The 12059-nt window shown below is 39.0% G+C and overlaps 1 protein-coding gene across 1 annotated transcript in view; it reads right to left on the reverse strand.

Annotated features, from left to right (window-relative positions):
- PLCL1 (phospholipase C like 1 (inactive)) overlaps nucleotides 1–12059 on the reverse strand; it is a 301127-nt gene that overhangs the window by 42031 nt on the left and 247037 nt on the right. Inside the window, exons 4-5 of the mRNA XM_028509552.2 lie at nucleotides 3464–3539; nucleotides 882–991 (exon numbers count right to left, since the gene is read on the reverse strand). Coding sequence (XP_028365353.1) covers nucleotides 882–991; nucleotides 3464–3539 — 186 coding nt within the window. The remainder of the gene's footprint in view (nucleotides 1–881; nucleotides 992–3463; nucleotides 3540–12059) is intronic.

Genomic DNA, 12059 nt, shown 5'->3' on the forward strand with positions numbered 1-12059 from the left:
TGCAGCATCCCTCTGCAGAGCACGTTAAAGACACGGGCTCTGGAGCAGACCACCTGGGTTCAGTCTCCAGCTGCACCATTAACTAGTTGAGTGACCTTGGGTAATGTACATAAGTTTTCAATGCCTCGGTGTTCTTACCTGTACAATAAGAATAATAACAGTATACAGTTGTTGTGAGCACTAAAATGTTCATTGGTATGAGCCTTACAAAACAACACCTGGCACACAGTGTGTGTTCTTTAAATGTCAGCAATGACTAATTTTGATTGTGGCTGTTTTTCTCCTATCATACTGTCAAAAGCAAATTATTCCAACTGCCTAAAACACTTCTCCTTTCACATAAGAAAATATGAAAAGTGGCATCTTTACTTAAAATCCTGAAATTAATATTCAACAGAGCAAATCTAATCTCAAGAAAATGACTTCCACAGCTATTTGCAAAAACAAGTGTATTTATAAAGTCTGTCCTTAAAATAAAATAATCCTAAACAGTTCCAATCTTCAACCATTTAAGGCTCTTCCACATTTCGAGCAGTGGATTCTTCTCCTGCAGCATTCAGCCTTGTTCTCACGGACAAGAGCAGCTACACCGACTCGAGCAGAAGTGCTCATGTGAGTGAGAACACACACACACAGACACCAGGCAACAGAATGAGGCTGTGCTGTCCTCTGACTGCACCGCAAACCTCATTGCACTACTAGGGCAGAAAGCATGTCAATCCTGGTATGTATCTCTTAGAGCATGAACCTGCTGATTAGGGCACATGTTACTTCAAAATGCAAATCAGTGTATTTAACCGTTGATGCTTCTCTGCATGCTGAAGAGATGAAGAGGAAAAAAAATAAAACAAAGGGAAAGGGGCACCAAGCACTTCACCTACCTTCAACACCGTAATGTTCCAAGCAAAGCTCTCAATTGCCTTGTTGAGTTTTCTTCCTTTCAAGCCTTCCTTTGTCCCCAGATTATGAAGTTCCTCATGGAACTCCATCCCTTAGAAAAGAGAATATGGAAGAATTCTTAGAAATAAGCATTTTTAACATATTGAAGAGAAATAAGCATTTTTTAACATACTATAAAGCAAAAATGTAATTTCCCATTCCTGTCCTCTTATAATTTCTAAATCCCTAAGTTAGACCGTTGTCCCCACTCTGCTCATCCCCACTGAATGGCTGTCCTCTGGGGAAGCCAGTCAATGCATTAAACTAAACTACATTTTAAACAACCAGGAGCCACAGACAATGACATGAGAAGATAAGAAGCACATTCTTCGAATAAGTTACATCCATCTTGTTTGCCCTCCTGGTTTTTTTTAAAGTAGTATAATGTGTGAGTGGCAACCATATGTGATGGATGCAAATATTCCCTTTTCCTGCGAACCATCCTTATGGCTTGACAGAGGGCCGTAAGCCCACAACAGTGACACTGGTACTTAATAAATGTTGAGTAAAAATAAAAAGTTTTTTTAAAAAATAGCAATCCTAGAAACACCCAAATGGTTCAGATTTGGGGATGACCTTAAAGTGATTATTAGCTCAACCGTTCTCTCAAGCTTGAATACTATAAAAAAAAATCACCTCAGCACAATCCGTTTCTTCAGCCTATGTCTTAGAACTTCAAGGATGGGCATCATCATTTCCTCTGGACAGCTCAGCCCATCTTTGAAGAGCTATGACCGATATGAAGCCAAAGTCTCTCTTCCCTGGAATATCAATTCACTCCTTGGTGCTAACTAGACCCAGACCAACAAGGTCTAATCTCATTTCCATAGAGCAGCCCTTTCAATATTTTAAGAAAGATAGTAAAGCCCACTAGAGTCTTCTCTTTTCCAGATTAAACATTCTAATATGTTTCATCTTACTAATAATGTCTTTTGTTTAAGGATGACATCCAGGCAGGGCCACTGCATTACATAACTTCCCAGAGTGAAGCTTGCAGAGACCAGGAACATCTATCAGAGTGGGATTGAGGCAGCCCACGCGAGGAGGGGATTTACCACCATCCTATCTGTTCCGGCTACTCTGCTTTTATTAATGTGGCCTAAAGCCGCATTAACTTTCCTGGTGCTAACATCTCAATCACCACACCTGGTAAGAGCATGACTGTGGAGCCTGGACTAACTCTGATCGGCTCCACCACTCACCAGGTATGTGAGCATGAGCAAGTCTCTGGAACTCCACGACTCCGTTTCCTCATTGGCAAAATGGCGATAACAGGAGTGTTTGCCTCAAGGGACTGTGGTGAAGACTAAGTAAGTCAATATATGCAAAGCTCTCCAAGTAGTGCCGGGCACAGAGGAGCATTATGTAAGTACTTGGTGTTACTATTTTTGTGTTTCTTGTCAAGCAAAACATGGAAGCCTGCTTGTCAGTCATGGAACAGTGCCGTGTTTAAAGTTTGGTCTGGCTTCAAAGGTAAGCTCTACCACATTTTAATTTGGGATCTTCAGTAAGTCACTCAATCTCGGAGAATCTCTGATGCCTCATCTGTAGATTGGATATGATGATGATTACCCTGCAGAGTTGTTATGAGAACTAACACAGTGTATGTGCTTAGTGTACGTGTATGTGTATGCACATATATAGCAAGCAATTGTCATTACTGTCATCATCTTCATCATAATCATTATCATGTGTGTGGATCAAGGAGACATGGATCCAAAAAAATTAAAAGTGTGAAGTTTGGATGAAGATAAACATAAATAGAGGTGTGCCCTCACAGATACGTAACCCATCCCATCCTCAAAAGAAGGACATTCTAAAATTAGGACGAACAAATGAGGCAAAGGCCTAGAAGATAAGAAGGATTATGGTTCAAATTATAAAAATGAGAGGTAATGTGGAGGCAATGTGGAACCAGAGCTTCCACACCAGCAGTAAGAGGTCTGGACGGGCTCCCAAACCACAAGAGCAGATTCAGGAACCTCGCCTCTTCAGACCTCAGCCCCCACATATACACTTTGCACTAAGCAAAGACTTACTGTATTTTGCCGTGTATAATGCACTCCCCTGTATAATGCGCCCAAACTTTCAGGGGGAAAAAATCTTGCATTTTAATTCAATTATGTATTTATATATTCATTTATTTATTTATATATTTATGTGTGTATTTGTTTTTATTTAGGTGTTTGTTTTTGGTATTATAGAGGAATTTTAGCATTTATCTTTCAACATATGGATATTGTTATTGCTTTCTACAGTGACACTTTTAACACATAAGCATAAATAAAAGAATTAAAAACATTTATACAGTACTACCCGTGTACATAATTTAGTACTACTCATGTATCATGAGCATCCTTATTCTTCCCTCAAAAATTTAGGCAAAAACATGCACATTATACACAGCAAAATACAGTAAGTGAACAAAGTATAAACTATGCCATCAAATATTTGAAATTTAAGAGTAAGAACACAAAGTTTTTTTTTAATCTGCCAATTCTGAGTGAGGGCGGGAGGGGCGTACCTGCTTTCTGGCACTGCACAATCTTTTCCTGGACCGTGTCGGCCATTTCAATGAGAAACCGGCTCTCCTGAATCATCTGTCACAAAAGAAACATCAAAATGTGGTTGTCAGAAATCCTTAACCTGGCTCATCGGGACGAGCACACACAGATAGACCCACAAGGTACGGTCGGTAGTGGGGGACCAGGGCCCTAACCATAAGAAATGGGAGAGGGAAGGATAACCTCTGCTCCAGCGGCCACCCCCTCTAACACTGCAGCCAGAGTCACCTACCTCACGATTGCTCTGGTCACCTAACGGGCTCCTCACACAATGGGTGTCAAACAAATAACTGCTGAATAAATGCATACACATTCTTTAGGCCCCTGATCACATTCATGAACACCTCTTATTCCACTCCCTCATCCCAAAAGTTACTACAACAACATTAAGGCAAGTGGCACTGGAATAACAGCAATGAGATCAGGACAGGGAATCTGATGAGCTGAAGGACTACTGGACAGGTGAGTGAAGTTGGCAGCCTGGTTTTGGGGGGCCCAAAGACGGAAGTCTGGTCCTCCCTCTGGAAGAATTCCAGCTCCATTGGCAATGATGAGGAGTGGGTCAGGTCTCACAGCAACCAACTTGATAGGACCCAACATTGAAATGACTGTCCCTGTCCTCCACATTCGTGTAGGAAACAAATATGTTCAAGAGGTTATTAATATATTGAGTGAAGTAAGGGAAGTAAGACTAGTGTTAGAGACATGAAGAAGAGAAAAATCTGTATGTGAAGAAAAGGAAAGATAATCATAGGTAACGAAATTGTGATCAGAAAGACAAGGATGGGGGCCTTTAGAAGAAATGTTTAAAGAAAGGCAACAGACAGGCGAATTAACACTTCTTGAATTTATTCAATTCTCAATAAATGTTGTCTCGCTTCATCTGGCTATTGTATGTTTGCCTGTCTGGCTCAATATTCTGAAGGGAGTTACTTCAAGCAGAATTCAAAGTGGGCATAAAAGGTCTTCGGTAAGACATTTTTATGTCAGATGCTGTTGAACAGATTGTAGTCTTGTATAATCACTTCCACATACAAAGTGGTTTGTGATTACAAATTGTCAAGTGGAGAAAACACTGAGTCACAAACTTTTAGTACATAAAATCTCCATAGGAGTAAAATCCTATCATTTATTCATTGAACAAGTGTCTATTCAGCAGCCATTATTTGTAAGCACTATGGAAAGTCCAAGGGATAGGACGCACAGATGAGCAAAAACAGACACATCTCTGTCTCCATGGAGCTCCCACTCTAACAAGGAAGTCTACTCAAATGAATAAAATATGATAGTCAACTCAACCAAACAAAATTCATTTACTCATATTTTCTGTCCACAGTAATTAGTATACAGTGACTTATTTGAAGGGGTAAATTGACTATCAAAACCATAAAACCAGATGCTCAAGAAGGTCTCATTGAGTCAAACTTTCAGACTGTATTAGTTAACTCTTTCAATTCACCAGAAGAAGTAGAATGCTTGTGAATAACAAGTTATCAAGTGGTTAATAGTAATCTGAGTCACTATAGCTTCCAAGTGAATGGAATTTACAGGCAGAGAAAGATTTAATATTAAGGCAATCTAACTTAGTCTTTCTTAAGCTCAGCACCCACAACATGCAACATCAATTGAGTTTTTATAATACTTTCAAAAGTTATCAGAGGTTCCAATTATTCAAGTGGTAGACAAAATGTTTTCATAAAATTTAAGCAAGGAAAATATTAATTTAAAAAGACACATTCTGTGACTTTACCAAGAGTAAAGTAGGTAATATCCTATGTACTTTTAGAATCATTTAATTTTAAGCCTAAAAAAAATCTAAGCTATCATAATTGACACTTTATTTTTATAAAAAAAGAAAACTAAAACTCACAGGAGTTAAAATTCTTGCCCCCAAACAGAATTAATTAATGATCAAGCTGATCATTTATTTTTGTTTGGCCTGGCTGTGCTCCACATGAGAATACATGCCTTCACATACATGCAGTATTTTGAGTCTGAATGGAGTGTTCCAAAGTCACCAGGCCCAGCATGCTAGAAAAAAACATGAGGACATGCCCATACCTAATCCACTTCAGCCAGAATCAAACATACCCTTTTGAAGAAAAATGCAAACAAAAGAGAGAGAGAGAGAGAGAGAGAGAATAAGGCTGGTAATTTCCTTTGTTAATATCTTGACTGTTTTATTGTATTCATCTTTCTTGGTTTTGCTCTAGGTAGAGAATAGATGATACTATTCTCTAATTAAAAAAAAAAAACTCTTTATTGGTTTGTGACCAGTTTTCATCGCAGTATTTTACTAAGTGTCTTCTCAGTGCTAACAACGAAAAAAATACACTTCCCGCATCCACAAACTCTTTGTTAACAACCCAAGAAGGAAATGTCGTCTTTGCCACAGCTAACTCTCCTACCTGCACTTTCAATCCCACCTCTCTCCTGCTTCCCTCCGGAACCCACTCCTAACAAGCCCTTCTTTTTTTCATCCACAACCTCTGCCTCTCCCCTAGCTTATTGCCTTCTCCCGTGGTCAAATCCTACCAGGCCTCAAGACTCACTTCAATGTCCTCCTTTTACTGGTGTCCTGACTCTCCCTTCCTTCCTCTTTTACCTCCAAATTCCCAGAACACTCCATTTTTTTAAATCCTCACCTGAGGATACGTTTTGATTGATTTTAGAGAAAGAGGAAGGTTGGGGGTGGGGGAGAGAGAAACGTCAACGTGAGAGAGAAATGTCACTCAGTTGCCTTCCTGTATGCACCCCAACCAGGGATTAAACCCGTAACCTAGGTATGTGTTTTGACCAGGAATCAAACCCACAACATTCTGGTGTACAAAACGATGCTCCAATCAACTAAGCCACCCAGTCAGGGCAGCAGAATCTTCTATTTTTTTTTCGTCTGTTTACAATATTTTTTACTTAAATTAAAATGAATTGTTTCCCTATATTATCTCCCACCTCTCACTTCCCCAGTAAATTGTAATTCCAGTAGAGCAGGGACCCTATCTTATTCATCTTTATCCCCAAATTCATCTATCCATTTATATAATCACTTTTTTCCCATTTTATTTTGTGATACTTATTTCTTCTACACATCTATTATCCATACATGTATGCACAATCAAATATTTTATTATTGATCACTTCTCAAACTCATAGTTATCTTTTTTAACTCTTCTAATCTCACTTTTTAGTTCCTAGAATAGTTCCTAGTCTTTTTTTCCCTAGGCTTCTCCATTTTTCTATAATCTTACATGCTCTTTCAGATTAAGCACTGAAAAATAAATATAAAGCTTTTAACAGAATAATCCCCTCAGAAAATACAATACTCTATATCAGAAAATAAATTTTAGAACTTTATTACTTATTTGAGGTAAAGTCAGGACCAAAACATACAACAAATTAAATTATTCAAATTCTCTTCAAAAGTCCCCAAGTAAGGATTATTTGTTAACCCCATACTGTAAGAAGTTTGGTTTTCCTAGCGTCCAACAGCTCACTTCATAAAGAGATAGTCAAGTGCTCTGTAGCCTTCCACCTAGAAAAGCGTCCCTTTGACATTCTATAGAGCAGGGGTATCAAACTCATGTTCACTGGGGCCCACATCAACCTCACGGTTGCCTTCAAAGGGCCAAAATAATTTTAGGACTATATAAATGTAACTACTTCTTAACTGTTAAGGGATTGAAATTACATTCAAGGCAAGGCTGATGTGGCCCCCGGTGAAAATGAGTTTGACACCCTTGCTCTAGAGGATAGCCTAAAACCCATTAGTCATAAAGGTCACAACTTTCATTCTAAAATACCTCATCATTGATATTCTCAGAATTTAAAAATCATGGCTCATATGAACTTTTCTCATAAGAGCACTTTGTCTTCTCCATAATTTCTTTCATTGTATTTAGAAGAATAATTTTATTGCAATTCTCCACAGCTAACTTCTAATAATAGTTGTAGACAAAACAAATAAGATGGATGGTTGAAATGTACCAATAATTCTAAACCACATTTGTATTAACAATTTCAAACTTTCTCCCAGCTAAGTAACTTAGATATCTAAGTTTTTAGGAAAGAAAAATGGTTGATTTCAGTTTCATCTCCTTCCTAGGTGTGTACAGAACCTGCCAGCAGTGGCATATAAGGTGCAAAAGCCAAGGTGAGAAGGCTGCCCTCCGATAATCCTCCGGGTGGGGCAGTCAGGACACCTAGCCAGCCTTCACCTACCCAGGCTTCGCTAGGTTGACTCAAATGGTAGAATCTGGCAGTAGCCTGATTTACATATCTGATGCCTCAGCCTGAGCTCCCAGTTGCCTTTGCCTGTTGTGATAACACAAAGAGCTTTTCTTTGGCTCTGTCACTTGAATATCTCCTAATGGATCTTATTGCCTTGACTTGGCTTTGTATCTAAAAGAATAGAGGATTTACCCAGATAAAGGGTGGCATTAGATGTCCTCAACAGGGGTGTATAAAGTTGTCAGTTAAGATTAAAATCATTTATTTAAAATGAAAACAGTAACACTTTTACTCAGAGATGGACTACATTGTCCACCTGTGTGAAAAAAAAAATGTCCTCCCAGCTCCTCCCACTAGGGAATTTAACCAACTGCCTGGGATCACTGCAGAGTCGATGTGACTATTTAATGGCCCTGAAAAGATGAGCTTCCGTCACATCATGACTCACAGACCTCCCATGGACTCCAAGTTTCTTCGGAATTAATATCTAAATTCCTAGAACCACAGAACTTCATGTTTAGAAGTCACCTTAAGGACCACCATTGACAATTTCATTTTACAGATGAAAAAACTATCCCCCAAACTGACTTGCCTAAATGTGCACAACTAGTTAGTGAAATAGTTGAGTCTAGAAACCAGGCACTCTTGTGGAGCAGACCTAAGCTGATAAGTTGGTCTGTGATTATGGGTATCATATTAAAGCATAGAATTCCTATTGTAAATGCATGTTGGTGATTAACATTTAATGAAGTAGAATTCATCAAGAAAAGCATCATGAAAATACTTTTCTCCATGACTGCTTCTCCCTGCTAGTATAATTTGCAGCATGCATCAACCAACATAAATATTCTTCCTACGAAACCTAGAAAGGAGTGTACTTACTTACACCCACTGCTTTTTCAAGAAGGAGTTATCAGATTTGGAAAATCAGTCACATTAGAATATGTGAGTCAATGAAAAACCAATCTACTCTAGACCAATTTCATTCTCTTCCCTTGAAAAGAGTGATGTAATTAATCTATCTCCTACCTTCCTTCTGATCACAACATTGGGTGTTAGTTTTGGTTCTGTAGTGACTCATTCAGATTGCTTAAAATAAAACTTAAATTTTATTAAACTTGGCACATTTTTAAATTTGATTGCTGTTACACATACATTTGCTAACTAGAATGAAGATAATTTCTTTTACTTTTTAATTTCTTAAAAAATTAAGTCCAATAAAAGAAATGTCCAATAATAGATGGGCGTCTTTTGTTTTTCAACAAATTCAGTCCTATCAGGGCTGTTAGCTTTTGGTGAAAGAAGAACACACCTAAGATGGGAACATTTGCACGCTTATCGGAAGTCCACTGCCTTTGGTGTGTGCGATGTACTCTCTGTCCCGGGACCTACTCTGCATCCCATTTCCAAGCCTGATTTAGGACGGCGCAGGACAAGAGCACTCGCATGGAGCAAGCTAACAGACATCCAGCTCCACGTTCAGATGGCGACAGGGGCTGCTTCAGTGAGCTGCTTTCTGAATAAGGGACCATTTTCTGCAGTTGCTCTGTTTCCCAGCCATTGTCAGCTACATATTGAGTAAACACTTGAAACGTTTGATCTTAACCAGCTATCACTAAAATTTAACTAATACATAAAATTACCAGGTGACTAACCTTCATGAACATTCTCCAGAATTTTCAGGCCAATTTGACTACTTCATACTGCCTTTAACTAAAAATGCTGCAAGAATTTGAATATTCAGGAATATAAAGTGAACTCTGAGGATACAGGCACAATGTTCCACAAAGGACCTGGCCTGAAACGCTGACACTGACATGTCTCTGATACCCAGTGTCTTTGGGACCCTGGTACCAGGTGGGAATGGGGCAACCTTTGAGTTGCTGACAATTCCCCATCATACAGAAAATGCTTCAAAAGACATTACCATACTCACAGGTAAAGGAAGTTTCAATACACTAAGTGCACAACATCTTGTTTTTAAATAACTCTGGATGGCACATACCAGCAGGCTCTTCTTTTTCTGGGTTCAGTTATTACATAGGCCAACATAGTTTTTGAAATGCAAACTAACATAAAGGTCTACGTAAACTTTATAAGGAGAGAGGGATGGAAGAACAGTGTCTTTAGTTATCTAATTTCAATTTAAATTGATTTCAATAAGCAAAACCAGGGCGGACATACCTACAACTTTTTCCCATCCTGAGGCTCAATATATCTTGGTAATAACACTGACAGAAGAGAATGTATATAACCCAACTCGTCATGGTTGGCTTCATTGGGATACCTGCCAGTAGACTGATTCCATTGCAAGAGCGATTCAAGACAGCAATTAGCTCTTTTTGCTAGATTCCTGGTCACGCTAACACAATCAACCACTCACCAAATCACACCGCAACTGACTTAGTAAAAGATTAAATAACCTTTGACTCGTGTCCCGTACATTGTTTTGATTTCTTTTTTAACTTCAGAAAATCTGGTGCCTTTACCACAGTACAGTTTTAACTTTTATGTTAATGATAAATAAGTGAACACAGAAGTCACTTTCAGAAAATGCTTTGGGTTCATTTTTTCCATTTGCAGGTCCCTGTAACTCTTCCACCTCTGAACATTATATCTAAAACACCAACTACCCAAACGTCCTCACATTAATTTAAAACACTTAAAAAGACCAAACATGTTAGGCAAATACTTCTTGACTATGCATTAAAAACCAGACTGATGAGAACTTAGAAAGATAAAAATTCAGCTATCTAAATAAAAAGTCATGTAAATGTTAGATAATGTTTTTATTTAAAATTATTTGTAAATAAAATCTTGCTGACATGCTGTGAGAGTGAGTGTAGGGGGTGTATTACAAATCACTGCGAAAAGTCCATCATAGGACTCAGGTCCTTACACTCAATGAGCTCAGGACGGAAAACATCATCTGGTTCACTCGCTGGGCCCTATGTGTCTCTGCTCCCCCCCTTTTGGGGAGGTAGGTCCTGCCTTCCTAACAGGATTTTCCATTTCCTCAAAGACAGAGATTTTGCTTCATCCCATTTTTTTTCCCTCAGTACCCTGCACGTAATGAGTGTCCAAAACATGTTTGTTGAGCTGACTCATCAAAAGCAAAGTCACAAAAATAATGTCAAAGGAGAAAGCATTTCACAAGTGGCAAATACACATGCTCCTATCTCATTTTATTTATATTTCTCTCAAGTCAAAGAGCTGTCATACTTCACACTATGGCTATTTGTGCTGATATCTGTCTCTGTTTATACATCTCTGCATTACATAGAACCTAGCAAAGTTCTTTATATATGGTAGACACTGTCATGAATAAAGTCAATAAATGAATCTCTTCTTCATAAGGTAAGTTTTGCTGGAGGTTAGAACAAAGGGCTGGACATTGATAGAGAGGGAGCTAGGCTGGGAAGGCATTCTAGGTGGGAGAGAATGGAAGTGCAAAGAATGGAGAATGAGAAAGGCACAGCAAATACATCACTTGGTTGGAGGAAGGGGTGCAAACAGAAGGAAATGGAAAGTGAAGATGGCAAAAGAGACAGCACTGCGAAGCTAGGTAAAAATCCACCAAAAATGGTTTGAGGATGATCATCCCAACTGCTGAATTAGGGGAAAATAAAGACTAGATGGGGGAGTAGCTCGCCTACAGACAAACTCAAGCAGGAGGGGAAAGAAGGGAGGCTGCTGAGAGCCTTGGGGAAGTCCATGCAAAAAAAATGGATACGTAAGAGTAATGCCATGAGGAAAGAAGCAACAGATATCACTGATATTGAATTGTAAATTTAAAAAACACCTTATTGGAGTTAATATGGGGAGAATTGGAAAGGATCTGGAGGAACTGAAGACCATTGGTGCAGGGGTATCTTTTGCAGTGGTCAGAAAAGAGTGAATGAGCACCTTAGGGAATAAAAAGGTTAACCCAGTTTTAAACCCATTAAATTTCTGTTGTTTGTTTTTGAGACACCCAAGTGATGTCCTGTAATCAAATGTAGAAATGTGACTACAGCAACATGTTAGGGCTGGGGCTAGAGATGGGTTTCTAAAATAATATTCAATCTACATGCATAAAAAGGACACTATTGTAGAAAGAAAAAGGCCAAACCTATTCAAACAAATTTGGATAGCATTCTACTGAAATCGCCAACTACTTTTCGGTGTAATCACCCTGCATTGTCACCACTCATTAAACGATGAGGAACACAAGCAGATCACCCGTCACAGACCCACAGGCCTGGCTGTGAGCTACTGGAACACAGGCGCCCTGTACCTTGCACAACGTTCAACACAGCGGCTCACACGCGGGGGTCGCTCCATGAATGT

Source organism: Phyllostomus discolor, chromosome 4 (genome assembly GCF_004126475.2).
Source record: "Phyllostomus discolor isolate MPI-MPIP mPhyDis1 chromosome 4, mPhyDis1.pri.v3, whole genome shotgun sequence".
NCBI classification, from domain to species: Eukaryota; Metazoa; Chordata; class Mammalia; order Chiroptera; family Phyllostomidae; genus Phyllostomus; species Phyllostomus discolor.